General features: G+C 38.9%; 2 protein-coding genes and 2 long non-coding RNA genes across 5 annotated transcripts; 3 read left to right on the forward strand and 1 right to left on the reverse strand.

Annotated features, from left to right (window-relative positions):
* The first annotated feature begins 1,157 nt into the window (after positions 1-1,157).
* On the forward strand, positions 1,158-4,115 carry LOC112167036. 2 transcript variants are annotated; one of them, XR_005800192.1, is made up of 3 exons: positions 1,158-1,637; positions 2,500-2,532; positions 3,873-4,115. It is a non-coding gene; the product is annotated as an uncharacterized LOC112167036 (long non-coding RNA). The 2 variants fall into 2 exon arrangements; XR_002923565.2 differs by lacking the exon at positions 3,873-4,115 and adding an exon at positions 2,753-2,809.
* A 55-nt stretch (positions 4,116-4,170) lies between these two features.
* On the forward strand, positions 4,171-4,675 carry LOC121049428. Its single transcript, XR_005800193.1, has 2 exons — positions 4,171-4,283; positions 4,426-4,675. It is a non-coding gene; the product is annotated as an uncharacterized LOC121049428 (long non-coding RNA).
* A 1,322-nt stretch (positions 4,676-5,997) lies between these two features.
* LOC112202687 (peroxisomal (S)-2-hydroxy-acid oxidase GLO3-like) lies at positions 5,998-8,881 on the forward strand. The gene is made up of 9 exons (XM_040505688.1): positions 5,998-6,122; positions 6,213-6,216; positions 6,456-6,471; positions 7,226-7,280; positions 7,383-7,435; positions 7,855-8,011; positions 8,208-8,274; positions 8,374-8,436; positions 8,605-8,881. Exons 1-9 carry the CDS (start codon positions 5,998-6,000, stop codon positions 8,842-8,844), a joined length of 780 nt encoding a protein of 259 aa, XP_040361622.1. The 3' UTR covers positions 8,845-8,881.
* A 3,855-nt stretch (positions 8,882-12,736) lies between these two features.
* Positions 12,737-13,872, reverse strand: LOC112202039 (non-classical arabinogalactan protein 31). Its single transcript, XM_024342945.2, has 2 exons — positions 13,310-13,872; positions 12,737-13,217 (listed from the first exon to the last, which is right to left on the reverse strand). Exons 1-2 carry the CDS (start codon positions 13,821-13,823, stop codon positions 12,916-12,918), a joined length of 816 nt encoding a protein of 271 aa, XP_024198713.1. The 5' UTR covers positions 13,824-13,872; the 3' UTR covers positions 12,737-12,915.
* Positions 13,873-20,374: the final 6,502 nt, after the last annotated feature.

A 20,374-nucleotide genomic window follows, 5' to 3' on the forward strand; every position in this document is an offset into this window, starting at 1 on the left:
CTGGGCTCTCCTTTAAAGCATGGTTATTATCTTGTTAATTTGGAGATGTGACTTACGGTCAAAATATTTACATGCAGTCATGTAGATTGCCTATTTCATTTTGCAATGCGACATGATGTTTATTTTTTGAGAAGTAATATGAATTGGCATGGATTTTAATTATGATACTTGGTTACTGTAGATTAAGTTTGATAATATCACATTTGCTGGGACTGAGACATGATTACGACTGTACCAGTTGCAACGGGAGACAAGATTATATACCTGTTCGAAGACTCGATCTGCATCTGAATTCGCTATATTTTCAGTGATCATTGGCATGTAGTACTTCCTCAGCATTTGTGCTTGCCATCTTTTATACTGGCTAGATGCAATTTGTTAGCCATGGGAATTGTTTTGCTTCTTTATTGGACTTCTTATGTTTTGTTCGATAAGACTTAATTTTGCCTTAATATTGTTGAGGACATGTTCATAATCTCCTTTTTCTCTCTTAAGAGATCAGTATGCACACTATACCTGCTGAACCAAACAGATTCATGCTTCATTACTTGCTGTCTAGTATGATTTCCTTGCCATATTTGGGTGATTTTTACTTTGCTGCTTGGAATTAATTTTGCTTTGTCTTCCAGCTCTTCTTGTATCGTAGGCTTGTGGATTCAGTTCCCTCAAATTGCTTCCATGTTCAGTCACATAACTCGGAGAAGGGAGGATTAACTTAGTAGTTAATACAGGAGAAAAATGTCTTCCCCGGGAGTTGGAACTTTTGAAACATCAATTTAAGTATTTCCAAAGTGTACTAGTGTAGCTAGTAGAGTTTAGGTTTTGTAACGATATCTAACTGATGCCATACAATCAGTGGCGGACTTAGAAAATTAGTTATGTGGAGGCGAATTTAAATCATAATAGCTAACGAAAACTGAAATCCTTGTCCACCATTTTCAAAAAACAATTTGAAAATATTGGGATGAAACTAAAAAGCCTAGAGGGTGGGTAATTAAATAGGCTTTCCCTACAGAAACCACAACTTTTCCTTAATTCAAAAAACTCCAGCAAGAAACGTTAAGGGATTGAAACACATATATGAATCCCTGAATATAGCAGTGTAGATAAAGTGCAGAAAAGAAAGGTAAACACAATCACACAGCAATCAACACTACTAAAAAAAATTGCAATTGCTTCGCTTTTTTACTTCGGCAACGGTTGCCGTCGCAATTGAGACCTTATTGCTACGGAAAATGTTCCGTCGCGATTAAGTCTTATCATTTGCGACGGAAAATTTTTGCCGTAGTAACTTTATAATGAATTACTACGCTTTTTCCTCTTGCCGTCGCAAAACTTGTTTCTATTTCCCTCACTATCATCCCGATCTGCAGCCCTAAATAACCTCTCTCACCCAACGCTCTGTCTCTATCACGCCCAAACTCTCTCTGTCTCTCTTCTCGCCCAAGCTCGCCCATGCCAAGCGCTCTCGCTCTCTATCTCTATCTCTATCACGCCCAAACTCTCTCTCTGTCTCTCTTCTCACCCAAGCTCGCCCATGCCAAGCGCTCTCTCTGTCTCTATCTCTCTTGCCCAAGCTCCGCAGCGCCTTGAACAAGACATAGTCGAGGTCCGAAAGAATCGTCAGAGAGAATAAGGTGATTTTTTCGAAACTCTAAAACCCCTAGATTTCTTTTAATCTGAAGTTCTGTTGTACCTGACAGATTATGCGATTTTTTATCGCCAGTTGTCTCTCATATGCTGATCGATTGTGTTGATCTTTCATTTAATTTGGTATTGTGCGAATTTGATTTGATTTGGGTAGATTTCGTTTGGGTCTGTTTAGGGCTCAAGATCTAATTTTGATTCGGTTTTCTTTCTGGGTTTTCTAGCCAAAGGTCGATGAGATCTTTCCCCCTCCCTCAACTCCTCTTTCGCTCCGGTTCATTTTGCACTTGCTTCTTTATCAATTGGGTTACATTTTAATACACCACAGGTCATGGTTCTGAAGTTTCTTTTTAAAACTTAGAAGCATCTTTTAAGGCTAAAAATTAAGATCTTGACATGTTACACAGTTGTTTCAGCTGCGAATATAGATGCGTAGGTATAGTAATTCTTTCTGTTTGTTACTTTTTCCAGTGATGGTTTTGTAGGAGCTTTCTTTTGTTTCACTCAGTCCTCTCTCCCAACACACGTTTTTGTATTCTTATGTTTCTTGCTAATTTCTGCTTTTCATTTCCTGCACGAGTAGAAATTTCATTGCTTGGATAGAGAAAGGTACAGTCCATTTATATGTGTGCCTTCTTGGAAAACAAGTATGAATGTATGAAATTTGTGTACAAACAGTAAAGGGTACAGTCCATTCATATAAACAAGTATTGCATGAAGAAACAGTTTCTTCTACCCTTTACTGTTTGTGCACAAAATATAATGCACATAATGCATTTATGTTTTCTGCTCTGCACTTGATAAATATAGGTGGTTATCTGACGCATTTTGTTCATCTTTTCTGCTCTGCAGCTTTCGGGAAGAGAGTGGCGCCAGATTCTTGAGGTTGGTTTGTGTAAATTTCAATTATCATCTTTCAGTTTTAGTCTTAAGAAGTTACTTTTCTGGATTGAATTGTTTTGAACGACCTTCATATATGCTAACCTACTACATCATAGTTTCACACTATTTATACTACGCATGACATCCAATAATCACTAACAGTGGCTGGTTGGCAACCAGACTGCTAATCTTAGAACTTTTTCCTGTCTGACGGAATGTGCAGAGTGGTTCCCTTTCCTTCGTCATGAACCATGACTCAATATTTGAGGTCGAGGACTCAAGCTTCCAGCAAGTGATGATGTTTCTACTTCCATGGCCAGGTTTTCTAAGCATCTTTTTGTGAAAGATTCTTGATTCTCTTGAATTGATTCATGTGTCCAGGGTATATATACTTACCCTCATTGTCAACGGAATGGGAGATAACTAACTTGGTCTGAGAAATTTAGATTTTTGATACTTATCTTTAAGTGTCTATGGCTCTATGGCATCAAGCTTTCTAGGATAAGGTCTAGAAAACACCCTTCCATAACATCCTCTTTCATTAGCTCGTTGAACTTTAGCACATTTAGGTTGTTGGCCATCCGTTTTACCGTGGTAGATTATAACTGCAAACTTCTGTGTTTTGGATAAAAACCTGTATGTTCTACTCTGTAATTGCCTGTGCTTATGGCTAGGGGCTAAATCAAACAAGTTTATCTTTAGTTATAGTTTGAATGTCATGAACATGACACATAATGCAGACAATCTTAATTTCTGTAATTGTTTTCCTGTCTATGACATGCAAACTATATAGGTAATATATGACTAAAGCTTTATCATAAGTATTATGATTGTGGTCTCCATTTTTTTTTTTTTTATGGTGATGTGTGTAAAAAAAAAAAGGCTAGCTTGGCTTAAAATCGTATAGCATATTGTTAAGGTCACTCTATAACTATCGTTGTTGTTTGATCGGTGGGTTTCACAAATTCAATGCTAAGTCAGGAATTGTTCTCTGTTGTTAACAGTTAAAAGGGTCTCTTAGAGTCCGGTTATAGGATGACATCTTCTGTTAACAATAGTAATTGACAATGTATGTGCAGAGCTTGCATGGAAATGCCGCTTCATAATAAATATATTTTGTGCACAAACAGTAAAGGGTGGAAGAAACTGTTTCATATATTTTTCCCTTCTTAAAGGTAAAGTTGGTCTATATGAATGTATGAAATTTTGAATGAAATGTCGCCAGATTGAACTTCAAATTCTCTCATAAATGACAGGATAAAGTGTTGTCAACCGTTGATACCTTTATTTTCTATATATAATCTAATATTACCCTATTAAACCTTCTGTCTATCTGTACGCAGGTAACGAGTGTTGGAATCAATACTGAATGGGGATTGTTGATGGCAAGTATATCTATAAGGATACCTATAAAGAAACTCTTCTACAGGTTCTTGCATTTTTTCTAGAATGTTGTTCTTTAATTTTGGAAAATCACTTACAGCTGATTGCTATCTATTTGTGGTCTGAAAGTTATCTATACGGCTAGAGCTCTACTCTAGCAATATTCATATTGTTATCTCTCTGCTGCGTACAAGTGATTATGATGGATGTAGGTAGGCTTTTACTATTCGTCACAATTGCTTGCACCTGTTATTCTATGGTAAATTAAATATAAAGCCTAAGGTCTATGATTTTAGTGCAGACAAGGTTGACATCGAAACTAAAACCGAAAGTGAAGAAGGCATGGTTCCAACTTCCTATATTAACATTAGGTTTCTTGTGTTTTTTGTGCTGTGCTTAATCATGTTTTCTGTAATGGTTTGCAAGCTCATTTTCTTCACTGTTGCTTGAAGTAAATGATCTCTTACCTTACCATTCCTGTAAGAGTCTCATAGATTGTTCTTTGTTATGCAGATTTGTGTTCTTTCCAATTTCTGACCTGAAACTGTTGAGGATGCTAGCTAATGAAGGTCCTGCAGTGTTGTGTTCCTTGCAATCTCTAAACCTGAAACTGTTGAGGAAGCTAGCAAATGAAGGCGTTACAGTGTTGGGGTTGCCTTGACTAGTCTTTTTTTTTTTTTTTTTTTGGATTTGTGATTTTTGGTTGGTGTAAGAATGATAGATATTGTATTTTGATATTTGTCAATTTATAATATTTGTGGAACATGGTACTTGATTTGGTGTGCAATTTTTTTTTTTTTTTTGGGTGTGCAATTCACCTTTTTTTTTTTTTTTTTTTAAACGAAATATCTATTTGCGACGGCAAATTACCCGTCGCAAATAGTTTAGCCATTGCGACGGCAACAGTTTTCCGTCGCAAATACTTTTTGCAACGGTATTTTACCGTCGCAAATGGATTTTGTGACGCCACTTATTGCAACGCCAACATTTCCGTCGCAAAAGGCTCAATTTTCCGTCGCAAAAGCCCAATTTGCCGTCGCAAAATAGGCGTCGCAAAAGCAATTCTTTTTAGTAGTGCAAGAGACACCATAATTGTTTGCGCAGTAAAAACCTCAAAATAAGGAAAACAACTGCGGGGCCTTAACTCTCTAAAGCCCTAGTGAAAACCAATTCACTTAATGGAAATATACGAGTTCTCTTACAAACAACCAATAGCACTGACCTCGGCTATACTTACTAGACACATTCTGGAAGGCTGTATGATCACGTCTTCGTAAATCTTCTCCACTGATGAACTGCTCTCACTGGTAGGATTGACAGGTACTGACCTCGACCTTCAATCTTCTTTGCACATCAACAGCTCCAACTGACCTCGGGAGTACTTGATATGCAGTATGTGATTGATAAATGAGAAAGTGTTTGACTCAACAATCTACTTTAACATGAAACAAGTAGATTATTTATACGATTTGAAGCACATCACTATTCAAAGATGAATGAAGCCTTTTTCTGAATCACGATGGATGAACACACTACTAGAATAATGTCATTAGACATTGCCACTATTAAATCGATCAGGATTGCACCTGATGTTAAAAACCGTGCTAACATCAGTTTGTGAAAAAACCGATTTCTATTATTATTATGGACATCGGTTACGAAAGTAACCAATGAGAAAAGTTTCGTTCGAAAAATTTAAAAAAAATGCGGAGGGACTAAGTTGAAAAATTTGAGAAACACGGGGACTGAAAATTTCATCCCCCCACACTTAGTTATTTTTCCCACATGACTTGCAATGACTTTGAGTCATTCCCAAACCCTAACTCATTTTCACCCAACCTCCTCGTCTTCGTCCTCCGCCTCTGCAGCATCCTACCCTTATCACTCGCAACCCTTATAACCTAGTCTCTGAGCTTCGGCTGCTGTGCCTCCTCAACACCACAACCCTTCAGCACTGGTCCTTCTCTCTCTCTCTCCCCTTCTTTTTGTTTCTCTTGTTCCGAATCTGAACAAGCCTCTGTTGATTTCGCAATCTAACAATCTGTTTCTTCCGTAAAGCTCTAATTGCAGGCGTCGGAGAACCCCATGAGGGAAATCAAGGTCCAGAAGCTCGTCTTCAACATCTCCGTCGGCGAGAGCGGCGATTGTCTCACCAAGGCCGCCAAGGTCTTTGGAGCAACTCAGTGGCCAGACCCCTGTTTTCTCCAAAGGTGAGATTTTTAGGGTTTCTCTGTTCATTTTTGTTTTAGGGTTTATGTGTTGGTGCGTTTTGACTCTGGGTGGGTTGTGGTTGTGTGCAGCTCGGTACACTGTGAGGTCTTTCGGTATTCAGGAGCCTATCGATCTTGGAATTAAGTGAGTGCTTTATACTTTAACTCTGTCCTTAGAGGCTTTGCACTGTGACTCAAGTAGAGGAAGTAAAGATTCTATTGAAACTTATTCCAGTCCCAGCTTTCTAGGGGACACGTTTCTAATCTGTTCTGGGATTTGCATGTTTGATACTCTTTTTTGGGTTTGAATGAGTTATCTCGTATGTTTGGTAGGAGAATGTGAAGTTTGGTATGTCGGATTTCTTTAATAATGGGTTTTTATGCAAATGTTGAGTCTTTAGCTTCATTTTGATATTGGCTTTTGCTATTCCTATGTTTGTCTCACTTTCTGCAATCAAGTTTATGTTTTTGCTGCTAAGGATTGGAATTCTTAGCAGTATATATTATGGGTTGGCATCAAGTTTGGTATTTGAGTCCTAGTAAAGCATATTAGTATTTGACTAATAGAATGATGATCTGTTGTTTTTATTTTGGCTAAGAAGCCTGTAGGTTGAATGTTCACACCTGATCCACCGTCCACACTTCCTACATTCACTCGCCTTTCATTTTTCTTGCAGATCTGAATTTAGTGTTCTCTTAGCATACTTCTACCTATGTGATTGGACAGATTTCTTCAACTCTTCAAAAAAGGTGACATTGACAACTTAATCATGTTATGTTAGTCATTTCATTCTTAGTTGTTGGAATTGTTTGGCTTTCAAATCATTTTGAAAATGAAAATAAGAAATTTTGATATATATGTTCCTCTTGTTTAGTATCTTAGTAACACTTGTGCTAACTAATGTGGGAACGTAGTAACTGTATGCAGACTTCTGCTAACTCATAATAAAGCCAAATCTGCATTATTCACTAATTGCTTGAATATCACATTCATGTGAATTGTACAGATTTTCTTCTCAAAAAAAAAAAAAAAAAAAAGTGAATTGTACAGCACTATACCATCTATGTTATTTGTCAAATGGTGGGCTTGTCTATTGTTTCAGCTACTGAATGGGTGAAGGGGAAGCAAATGGAGGAGGTCCTAACTATTAAGAACACGTGAGTTCTTCACTTCTACTTTTATATATATATATATATATATATATATATATATAGAATTTCTTATGTTTGTTTTGTTGCGGATTCTTAACCTTGTTATAGACACTGTCCATTGGCTAATTCCAGCATTGAAGAAGTTGCCTCAACAGGACCTGGTATTCGCTTGTTCCAACTCTATATGAGTAAAGTTCATGCCTGACCAATTTCTGCAGCTTTACTTTTGTTCTTGTCATATGTGTTTTTTGCCGAAATTCACTTATTAATTCCCTGTTGTAACATAACACCTTGAGCTCTAGCGCTTGCATAGTTATCCTGGGAATTTGGGAATAATTATATACACATAAGATCCTTAGAAAGCTATTTTTTCTTATCACAAATGAATGAACTAAAATTATTTTATAGACTATGAAGTTTGAGTTTCTGGGCTTCCAATCAAGTGGAATGGTGCTTCTTATGAATCGAGACTACTTTTGAAGCATTTTGTATTGAGTTCCTATCAGGATTTTCATTTCAAGTTTGAAATGATTTTATTAAATGTTTGCTTTCATGGTTGTCTTTTGTCTTGTATTATCAGCCTTACCAATTAATATTGTGCTTATTGTTCAAGTGTTCAAAGACAGGAATCTGGTTACACGGCTTATCAGAAGGGCTAAGAGGGCTGGTTACAAGGAAATAGTCCTCACTGCTGACACTCCAAGGCTCGGGCGCAGGGACGCTGATATCAAGAACAGGTGAGCGGTAATTTAAGAATATCGCGTGGAGATAAAGAATTTCATGTGATATCTACTGTTACTATGTGGCTCTTTTGGTACATGATACTGCTTCTATGTTCCATATGCAATCAGATATCATTTTAAGGTTTGATATATCTTCTTTAACTTGATTTTGCGTAATGAGGTCCTAAAGCTGTCTAATGGTTCTTCACAGGTTTACTATGCCACCAAGTTTGACATTGAAAAACTTCGAAAATTTGGATCTTGGAAAGATTGATGAGGTTGGACCCATTTACTTCTGATATCAGACCAAATAAAAGTCTCTGCAGTTACTTTTCATTTTGGCTTAGTTATTCAGCATTGTGTTAATGAAATTGCAGACCAATGATTCTGGATTAGCATCATATGTTGCTGGACTATTTGCCCGCTCTCTCAGCTGGAAGGTAAGATGATTGCTTCAATATTGATAATTTGAAGTAGCAATCTGAAGTAACAATTTGAAATATTTTATGGGTAACATGGGCTCACAGGATGTGAAATGGCTTCAGTCAATCACTACATTACCAATTCAGAGTTTCCTGCTAAGTTATTCTGTTTTAATAACTTAGCAGGGATCTGTCATTCGCTTTTCAGTATTAAAAGCACCTGGCATGGATGTACTGAGGATTTCTATGAGTCCACCACAAGAAATAGCAGATGGAGTTTCAATATGGGAATGGTCTGGTGCTGCCTTAGATGAGGGAGCTGATGCATCAAAATGGTTTTCGGACTATCTTGGGAAACCTAATCGACTTGTTCGCTTTAATGCAGGTACAGTTTCATGTGGTACTTTCAAAAGAGTCAGGCACTGATTACTGAGAATATTTCTGACAGTGGTGGTATAAATTACAATTTTCAGTTCAGCTATGCAATTGCATGTTGTGCAGTTATTATGTATGTGTTGATATCATTATATTTTGCACATTTGAGACTAGGAAATAAAAATTTGATTGTGTTGTATTCTAAATGCAGCTTCAGAAACTAGACCTGTGAAACCGTCCTTTTGGTCGCATAAACCTGTGGAACCTGAATATGCTGGGGGGAAGCAAATCATGTTCTCCGACCTTTTTCCATACTTGATAGCGTCTCAGGTTAGGCAGATTGAGATGTGGAAATAGTAGTTGCTTCTGAAATGGGGGATCCAACCTAGACCTTGTCATTGTACTTTTGCAGGCATCATTGGATACACTAAATAAGCATCTGAAGGACCCTGTATCAATTAACTGTTTCAGACCCAAGTACTTTTCTTCTTATATAGCATCTCCTTATATTGCTTAACAAGCATCAAATTTGATCTTTTGTTTTTGGTAGTGAAAATTTTGTTGATTTTCAATAGCATGTATACTGTAATGCTTATTGTTGCTAGTACTTCTATTAAAGATAGACCTCAATGTTATCAATTTCATGATAAATATGCATAGATCTGATTCTCAAATACTTCTGTTTGCATGTCACAGCATTCTTGTTAACGGTTGTGAACCATTTTCGGAAGATTTATGGACAGATGTCAGAATAAACAATTTCACATTTCAATGCTGCATGTTGTGCTTCCGCTGTCAGGTATAAGAGCTATATCACTTCTGCATTTTTTTGCCAGTCTGATGGCTGTCAAGCTATTTCCATTGCATATTTTCCTCAAAGTTGTATTTTGTAGCAGTTAACAATTGGAATCTAAATACTTCGATACGCATGCTAACTATCATCACCTTAAACCATCAAAGCCACCAGAGCTGGGGCTTTCTCTTTTGTTACAGGTGTAGTATCTCGTTGTTCAAGTACTATCTCTAACCATAAGTCAGGTCTGTGAACCTTGGACATATCCTATCAATAACTAAGACAATAACATTGATATACTGAGAGCATGTCAGTTTATTGTAATAACTTGGTGCGGTGAAGGTTTCTTATGCTTTCGTGTTTGATTATGTTTTAGGTCAATGAAACATCCAACTATACCCAAAGTTCCATATCCCCCAACATAAGAAGATCAAGTGCTGCTTGTCATGGAATTGTGATGAGCTCCTACTCTTGTCAAAGTGAAGCTTGAAGATGACAAGAAAGAAGCTTTGCCTTATTTGTTTCTCACAGCCATGTTTATTGGATCATTATGAATAATTGATCCATTCCATTTTGTAGCCAAATTGTTTTGTAGTAGGTGAATTGAGGTTTTATTTTGTCCATTTTGTAAAAGCCGCATAATACATTTTCAAATGCATAAAATTATCCAGAGCTTCTATGTATATCAGTGTGTATATGACGATGCAGTGTGGGCGGTAGCCCCCACTAGCCCTATGCTAGGTCTGCCAGTGCATACACTCTCCGCCAGTTGCAATATGTCACCGGAAAAAGTATACGGTGGCATTGTCGGTGTACTCAGCTCCGTAGACCATCCTCTGGGACCTCAGTTGTCTCTTGTTTTCTGTGTCGGTTGGGTTGCCGCTCCTCTTTGGTGGTGGTGGTCATTTCTCATATTCATGTGTGTTTGGATTGTTAAGTCTAGATTATTGTTTTTTATGGCCTGGTTGGTTTTTCAGCCTACCGACTTGGGCTTGGTGACATTACAGGGCGTCCCACGAGTCTGATCTCTGATAACATTATTGGATATTTGGCAGGGAGTGAATGCTAAACTTTGTGCACAGAGGTCCAGACTTTCCCAACGACTTTGTCTTCAAATTACACACAGAAGAGCAGACTTCCATCATGATGCAGAGACAGAGTCAAGTACTGAACATGAACACAATGAAATAAAACAAAAATAGATGCTAGAATTTGAATTTCAATTTTGAAATGTGTCATGGCATTTTTGCACCAATATTTTTTTGGCTCTACTCTATTCTTCATGACAATTGTGATAAACGAATTTTTATCTTAAATTTTTTATAATGAGAACATATGTGATTGAAATATCTAAATTCATAAAAGTTCAATTAATTATAAAAATTAAGAGATTATCCATATTTTGAAGCATTAAAAAATATCGAAACATAACACCTAAAAGACTGTTTAAAAGTCAATAGATAAATCAGTTTCACTGTTTATTTTTTATTTTCTTATCCAACTTTGTGAGCATTTGTCCATATTCTCCATGCCACTGACTTTTGCTTTTACCATATCCAAATGTACCAATTTGCCACCAAAATCATTGATCATGGGAAAAAAGACTTGATAATTGCCATGCTCGTTTGAAAAAAGGCAAAGTTTAGGGATGTGTGTAATCCCATCAATTTGCTCAGATTATCCCCATTCTATGTTCATCTACATGAACTATTCAGGTTAGATTTTGGCGTGCATATCTCTAAGAATATGCTGCCCTACAAATCAAACAGACAGATCGAGAAGATTGCAATAAAAATAATTATAAAGAGAAAGGGCTCTGTTTTTTTTTTTTTTTTCCTCTTTGTTTTATCCAAGGAGGAGCTCTGCTTCATCATGGCAACATTGGTCATCAATCATCATGCACTGTAGTGAATGCTTTGTAACATTAATTTACACAAAGTCCTCTGACTGTCTTCGCTACCTTTGTCTATCAAATTTCATACAAAAGGCTCATGTTCTCATGACGCAGAGAAAGCACTGAACAACAATACCAGGAAAGGAAACAAAATGAATACCCATCAACCCCAATTTGAATTTATAATGTATGCATCCCAGCAAGGTTCATGCATGACATCATTTCGTATTAAAACGTGTCGTAGAACTACAAGTAGTTGGACACATGCATTTACAAAACTACCACTATATGTATAAACTGCACCAGCTAGATTAAGGAGAGGTCTATAGTGCGGTCGCATCATTAAGCATGAAAATCTCACTTGTGTAACAAACAGCATATTTATATTTTTAAGTGAAAATTTTGTCCGGAATAAAAGGAATGGAGAATATTACACATGTCATTTAATTTTTACATTTTCGATACGTGTTGGTTATGGAGAAAATTCAAACCAACCACGTACAATGTCTCATAAGGTTTACTCCATCTTCTGATCTTCCCCACACAACATGTGATAAATCACTGCCTAAAGCCCTAAACCACATGAATTTTCTTCTTCAAACACTACTATCCACATGGTTTGATTAACCTTTCACGTATCCAAAACCCTAACAGACCTGTTCATCACGTACATACGGATATGGTGTTGTCCTTAGCGACTGGGACCTTTAGTTTTGGTCCGGTAAAAAAGACACTTTCTTTTCACAGGAAAAAAGAGGACCCGCCGCAGAGCCCTTTATTGGGTTAAACGACATAACACGATGAAATCAACGGGACCTTTCACAAAAATGGAATCCAATGGTTGTCGCATGAATGGGTAATATTTCCGAGGATAGAAACGTAAATTCATATTTCAAAGCTTTTCTTTATTCCCAGTGAAAAGTGAAAGCTACCTGTCTGCCATTGAACAAACAGTATCCACGTAAACTACTTTTGACCGTTGAATCACTCAAATCGCTACACGTCAAAATAGACAATTTCAATTTATTTACCACACTAAAAGTTAAGAATACATGGATTTTTGACACCACGCTCCATTCGAATTGATGTCGGTGTCCCAAAAACTTCTGAAATTGAATGATTAATCCGCTAAGAGCCCGATCGGCTAACAAAGCATGCAACCCCTTCTCTAATTACAATGGACAAGAACGTGGATATTTCACATCTTAATATTTCCGTGGAGGGACCCAATGTATCTAATAAATTAAAAACATAGATATTTCAATAATATAACTGTTATTAATTATTGTAAACCAAGTAATTAAGCAACACAGTACCAAATTTAAACCATCAATTACAAACCACTGGGGGGAAACCCTTCAAACTCATAAACCCTCATACAGTAGTGGCACACTCTACTAGGAATCACAGTGGCGTAGATTGTAAATAAGCTAAATCAATGGGGGCATTTGGACTCGAAGGCAAACGGACCGACGGTGTACAGAAGGAAGGGGAGCTTCTTCTCCGACAGGAACGGCTTGGACGGCCTCAGAACGGCGCCCGTAAGTCCGCCGTGGAAGTCGGTGATCTTGGAACACGCGGTGGTCGGAGCGGAGACGAGCGAGGCCTTGCACTTGTGGGCACCGTAGGTTGTGATGGTCTTGGGAGCTGTAATGAAGAAGTAGCCGTGCTTGTCCGTCGTGCCCTTCACGACAAGCGGGTACTTGGTGTTGTTGCACTGGAGCTTCACGGTAGCACCTACAATATAAAAGGACGTCATTTTGGGTTTGTAATTAATGTAATATTTGTAGTGCACTTGTCAAATAAAACAAAAGGGATTTAAACTTTACCGGCAATGGCAGTGGCGTTGAGGAGAGTGTCGACGCCGGAGTACTTGCACGACTTGCAGTAGACGACGCCTTGAACGGCCACGAAGCTACGTGGGAAGGGCTTCTTGGGAGGGTAGGTAGGAGGATGAACCGGGGCAGGGGAGTGAGCCGGTGGCGCGTGGTGAGTGGGAGGGTGGCTCGGGGGCTGAACGGGAGCGTGGTGGTAGGGAGAGTGAGCCGGCATGTGGGAAGGTGGGTGAGCGTGGTGGTGGTGAGTGGGAGGGTGGACAGGAGCGTGAGCCGGAGGGTGGACCGGGGAAGCGGTTGGAGGGTGTGGGTGAGGTTTGGGGTGGTGGTGGTGGTGGCCGTGAGTGGGAGGGTGGGCAGGGGAGGCTATTGGGTGTGCATAGTAACCATGATGGCGCGACGGAACCGGTGCCTGAGCTTCAATGGCTGAGAGCTGAGCAAGAACAGTGAAGGTGTTTAGTAGGAGAACAGAGAGCTGAACAAAAACTAAAGCTTTTGCAACACCCATTTTTGCCTCGTTGAGAGAGTGAGTGTGAGTGAGAGTGAGGGGATTAGTGGAAGTGAAATATGAATATATAGGGGTTTCGGCCGGGATTCGCTGCGGCAATGCTTGGTGGAATTGGTTTTTAAATTTTGGTGGGTTAAGGGTCGGGTCGGGTCAGGGAGTGGTGCTTACTGGGTTTTCCATTTTTTTTGGGAAGTGGCAGATAGGCTCACATGCACAGAAACCAGGAGCCAATGAATATGGAGGTGGCTGTGTGGAAGTTTCCAAGACGTTCGAGAATCGGACCTGGGTTTAATTAAATGGGTACACACTTGACATAATTTTAATTGGGTTATGTTATTTGATGGGTAATGATGCTTAACTTTGGTAAAAAGGTAATTAACTAAGTAATTTAGATAAAGTGATTTCTTTTTTTGATCGGAAGATAAAGTGATTTCTTGAAAGAAGAAAATTAAAGGCTGGGAGATTGGGTATTGAGACTGTAGTCATGGAAAAGTGGAGGCAATGATAAAGACTAGACCCTAGAGATTGATGTATGAGAGAATATTGTACGTTACAATGTGACAGATGTGTGTAATTCTGTGTACAATTAATTTTTACTAGTCTCAAACGGTAACAATGGGCATTATTACTGCTAAAACCATCTCCAATGGAGAGGATTTTTGCCAAATGGACAAGGCAACGGTAGAAAATGACATAGCAACTCAACTCAACGTGGATTTGACATATCAAACCAATTTATTAGACCATCTCCAATGAATTTGTCATTTGCCACTTGGAAGCCCAACAGCTATAAATGACACATGAAAGTACCCTCCAATCCATATGTTATTGCCACCATGGATGACAATTTGGTTTCAAACTGTCAAATTTGACAGACCCAAATGAAATTGTCTTTTCTATTTTTATTGTTTCTCTCTCGTTCTCCCACTTCCCTTCGCCTCTCTCTCTTCTTCCTACCCAGACCAAAGCAAAAACTCAGTAGATCTGCAATTTTGACATCACCACCGTTCTTCAGTCGGTCTTTGCTGAGCTAGGCATCAAACCCCGTCATCCAAGATAAGCAGTTTGGGAATAGTAAAGGTCACCATTTTTTGCCGACGGCAGGGCGCAATAGAGGTTATGTATATATGTAAAACCAAAGGATGATGTATGTATAAATTAAGGTGAGGTGGGAGATCGATTTTGAGGAATAAAGAGGGAGAGAAATAGATATTGAGTCATTAAGAGTATGTGGCCATATGATCATCTCTGTTTGGGAGATATGGAGGTTTCATGGGACAAGTTTGTAATTATATTTTGGAGGAATTGAGGATTTTAGACCTTTGGAAGTTATGGAAATTCATGTGTTATTGTTTCTTGAAAGAAAAGGAGAGAAATAAATGGGGAGATTTAAACAGAAGGAAGAAAGTCGCAGAAGAAGAAGGAAGAAAGTTGCAGAAGCAGAAGAAGAAGAAGAAAAGGAACTGAGAAACAGAAGGAGAAGAAGATAGAGAAGAAAGAGAAAACGTTTTTCTCTTTGTTATAAAATATTCTGAAAAAAGAATAGATTGAAAAAAAAAACCTAAAGAGAGAGAGGGGAGAACGTGGCTTGGTCGTTCTTGCATAGAGGCATGGCTTGTCCGGCGGTGTGCCCCCATGACATCATCGTCAGACGGGCTAGAAGGGACGTGGTGTCCTAAGGTCTGTGGTCCAGTCAGAGTGAGCACTGCAGGGGCGCGGAGTCGACATCCAAATTCACTGAGGATGAAAGGGATGGGCAGCAGTGGTTAGATGGCTGGCCGGCGAGGCTAGCGGCGACTTATCTCGGAGCGAAGTGAGGTCGTTACAGTAGGGTGGCAGCGCTAGGATTCTCTGTGATAGGAGCGGATCGTTTGGATTCGATCTGGATGGGACAGATTGATCTCGATCTGAGGAGGGTCGTTGTCTCTTGCTGGCATGGTGGGGAGGATGGTGGGATGGAGGAACGGTGCACCGACGTGGGGCGTCAGGCAGGGTTAGGTGAGGAGGCTGCAGGAAGGGTGGCTCAGGGGGGATGGGGAGGGTGTGAAACCTGCAGTGTTCAACCACGACTTGGGCTTAGCTATAGATGCGCCTGGGCTTTGACCCTTGACCCAGTTTATTTTTCTGTTTTGTTATTTACTTGGGCTTATTGTTATTTACTTTTAGTAGTATGTGGCTCTATGCTGGCTGACAAGACCCACCCCGAATTCCACCCTGGAATCCGAAGTGGCCCTGTGGGACCCACCTTTAAAGGAGATTTACCAAAAATTTCGGTATAACCTCCCTTAAAAATGGTTAACCCAAAATCCTGCGGAAAACCAAAATTCACTTCTAATAATCCAACCACAACTCCTGGAGCCACCCTGCTCCCAAATTCAACCAATCCCATCTCAAAGCTAATAACATCATACATAATCTCCAAAAGGTACAAGTTACTACAATCACCAAAGTTAGGTCATGGACCTCAAATATAATTCATACAAGTTTGGGTTACATATCCCTTAGTAATCAGAGCATTCTAGGAATATAAATGGACAAGGAGTGCAGTAGGTTAAACAGGTAACCTACAGAATGTGATGGCGGAAGCAGGTGCGGTCACTATGGCTCACACTCGTACACCGAGCAGCAATACTGCAATCTGGGCATTTGAAACCGAAGGGCCCAGGGAAAAGTATATAAAAACGTTAGCGTGAGTGGACAAAAATAAATAATTGAAAGGAAAAAGGAGTTTATACTTTTCCACATTTATATCAATAAAACTCCCGATGCATGAAATAATTAAGAAAACCACGAGAAACCCGCTCAAGAAAAACCGACTAGCCCCGCTAGTCAAGAGCAACAACAAAAGGATATGGGGAAAAAGAGTTCACCATACGGGAATGCAGCCCCTCAGGCTCTACCTACCCTCGACTACCACTCACACATAGATTGTGCGAGGAGGAGAACTAATAACCTCAACTACCACTCTCACATAGATTGTGCGAGGAGGAGAACATTACCTCGACTACCACCCACGTGAGGAGGAGAAAGCTACCTCAACTGCCACTCACAAACACAAAGTAAGTGAGGAGGAGACCTATTCACATGACCCGCGTATGGTGAGGAAGAAGATCGTCGAAAGTCAATAAATCTGTATAGTTTCCCCACATTTCTCACGAAATAAGAATCCAAGTGTATAAAGACGTGACCCCGCACGCCAAGATCATCTCAAGTTCAAATATAAATAGGATATAAATAAGTATAAAGTTTTACTTCATCGAAATCTTATTTCGTAAATCTCATAATAAACTCAATTAGCCGAATATAAATATAAAATAAATAGTATAGATTCTAAATCCGCATAAATCAAAATCCTCAAATCGAGCATAATGAATCTTAATTCAAAAGTTCAAACCAATAAATCAATCAATAATCCAAACCAAAATAAAATGCTCGATAATTAAGTTGATAAATCAATAAACTCAAAACTTGAGGAATTTAATTTGCATGCATCAATTAAAATCAAAAGTCCACTCACAATATGCGATTAATCCCGATGTCGCTCGTGATTTTCCTCGTATGGAGACTCCTCTCGTCCTGTACGAATAACATTCATAAATATATATTTTTGACAGGACGGAATTTAACTTTACGATACTTAGGAATGGAAATTCAAAACATCCCCCCTTCCTAAAATCCAACTTCTCAACTCTCTACAACAACCATCCTTAATACTCCAACATTAATCTTTCATCGATGTAATATCTAAAGTGAATCCGAAAGAAATTCGGCGATCAAACTCACGAAAATCGATGATTAATCATTTAAACTCAATTCGTAATTCCTCCGATATCCACCAAACTTCATGCATCAAATTCTACAATCATTATAGGATATATGGAACTAAAACTACAATTAAAATGCAGCTCCACGCGCCGGCGACCACTACCTCCGATGACCACCAAATTCCGGCATTAGCATCTACACAACAGGCCCAACAATTTTCCCAACTGCAACATAATCCAATTTTACCTCGAAACGGTCGAATCAAACCGGTGAAGAAAAGCCCCAAAACCTCAAGAACCCTAGAAATGAAAAATCGTTAATTCGACCTCTACAATGCAAATTGGAATGAACTACCTTAGGGGAAATGATCTCCATCAAAAACCGAACCTTCGATGCTAACCTGGTGGCCGGAATGGCCGGAAGTGGCCGGAATGGCCGGAAATCGGTGAAATCCCAAAACTGCAACCGGAGCAATCCTTGCTTCGATCTGGAATTTCTCGGCCAAAACTCCAAAATCCTAAGTCACTAGTGTCAAGAGAGGGTTGAGGCGCTCCTGTGGTGACCGGCTGCACGCCGGTTGGTGGCCGGAAAGTGAAGAATCAAAGGGAGGAAGAGAAACCCGAAGGGAAAGGGAGAAGAGTCGGGGGAGAGGAGAGAGAAAGAGGGGTGGGTTTCCGGTTTTGGAAACCTACCCGGGTAACTTTCTATATTTATCAAAATTTTACCATAAATAGTAACTTCTGTATTTCACTCATAACTTTTGCATACGAACTCCGATTTTTACGTACCACATATGCACGCGCTCGGTTTAACACCCTCTACAATTTTCATGAAGGAAATTTTCTCAAATTATTAACCCATAAAAAGTCAATTTTTAGCCACCCCCTAAACGTTAAAATTATAACCGCGAACGGTAAACATAAAGAAATTCGTGTAACTCAGTAAAAAGGGTACATCAGATGTGGGGTGTAACACTGGCAATAAGTCTCTATCACCTTTGGGTAGGGCAACGTGGGATTTGTCCCTGTATGCACACTCAGTGTTCCTTGTCTGGCCTAGCGAGACTGCGAGATATTTGGTTGATCAAATGGACGCAACCTCCTAGTGGCAGGATGAAACAGAGTGTCACCGGATTTATTTTCGTGCGGCAACATAGTGGGAAAGCTGTGTTATTTGCAATGATGCTTCTTCGTATGAGAATTATCTTTCCGGTATGTCACCGCTATGTCAAAGCAAATGGAGTAGCCATTCGTGCACTCTTTGTTAATTGGTGCTTGTTAGAATACATAGATTTTGTGGAGACTTCTGGTATTATTTCAAAACGTTCTCTCTATGCTTATTGTAATTTGGGGTTCAGACTCTACGTCCCCTCCCTTGTATTATGCTGTTTCGATAATTAAGGCTCTACGTCCCCTCCCTTGACTTTTGGTATTATTTCAAAACGTTCTCTCTATGCTTATTATAATCTGGAGTTCAGGCTCTACGTCCCCTCCCTTGTATTCTGTTGTTTCGATAATTAAGGCTTGAAAGCAGCCGCACCAACCCATTTTCAAAAAAAAAAAAAAAATCTGAAAAAAATAATAAAATAATATTTAAATTAGACCTATATGCTGAAGTAGAAGTATGTCAAAATTGACAATTGCCACCTCTACCTTCAAATTCAAATTTGACATAGGCATTTTGACTCAACCATTGGAGATGCTCTTAAATTTGACAGCTCTTCCCAACTCTGTCAAATATTTCTTTTCTCCCTCTTTCCTTTTGTTCTCTCTCTCTCTCTCTCTCTCTCTCTCTCTCTCTCTCTCTCTCTCTCTCTCTCTCTCTCCCCACTCATGACCAACCTTCATGAATCATTCTCCGATTCTCATCTCTCTATTTCTTCCTAGTAGGCAGTTCCACCATACCAGAAACAACTATGGCAAATATTCATGAATTTCTGACAAATATTCGCAAAGTCCAATTTAGATTTGAGATTTGGGGTTGGTGATTTAATGGAGATAAGCAAAATCATGAACATCTTACACCCAAAAGCATATCAAAATGAATCCCAATAATTCGATCTCTCTCTACTTCTTCTGTTAATTGGGTTTTGCTTGTGTCCGTCCTTATTGCAAAGTCAAGCTAAGCTCTTTCCTGATCAAGGCTCAAACTTTGATCTTTCTTTCTCTGTTTTGATGCTTTTTGCAGATCTTGGTCTGAGCATAAAATGGGAGAAATTTTGGTTTGGGTTGGTTTGCTTTTTGTTTGTGGTTATTCTCCTCCCCTAAAATCTTATATGGAATAGTTAGGGAGGGAGAGAGAGAGAGAGAGAGAGAGAGAGAGAGAGAGAGAGAGAGAGAGAGAGGAGGAGAAGAAGACAGAGAGTTTCTACACAAGACAAAAGAAGGGGTTGAGTTGGGTTGGTGGTGAAGTCTACAAACTGTTATTTGCCACATTATCTGTCAAATTCAAATTTGACCTAAAATTTTTGACATCTCTACTGAAGATGCTCTGAGTTGCCTCCAAATCTGTAAAAAAAAAAAAGTGAAAATAAGAGTTATATATAATTAATTTGTGAACACTTCATGATTCATATATGTTGATAGCAGTGATGGATCTCGATTAAGAATTCATAATTTTGATTAGTCAACTTGTGATATTTAATATTATTGAATCATCTTATATATAGATATACTCAATTTTCTTTTCACGATTCATATATTTATTAATTATTATATCACTTTCGTAGGTCCATTTATGTTTGCAGTCAATAGTGTCTTGACCAATAATAGTGTTCTACGACATTT

The sequence above is a fragment of the Rosa chinensis genome, chromosome 5 (assembly GCF_002994745.2).
Source record: "Rosa chinensis cultivar Old Blush chromosome 5, RchiOBHm-V2, whole genome shotgun sequence".
Lineage (NCBI taxonomy): Eukaryota > Viridiplantae > Streptophyta > Magnoliopsida > Rosales > Rosaceae > Rosa > Rosa chinensis.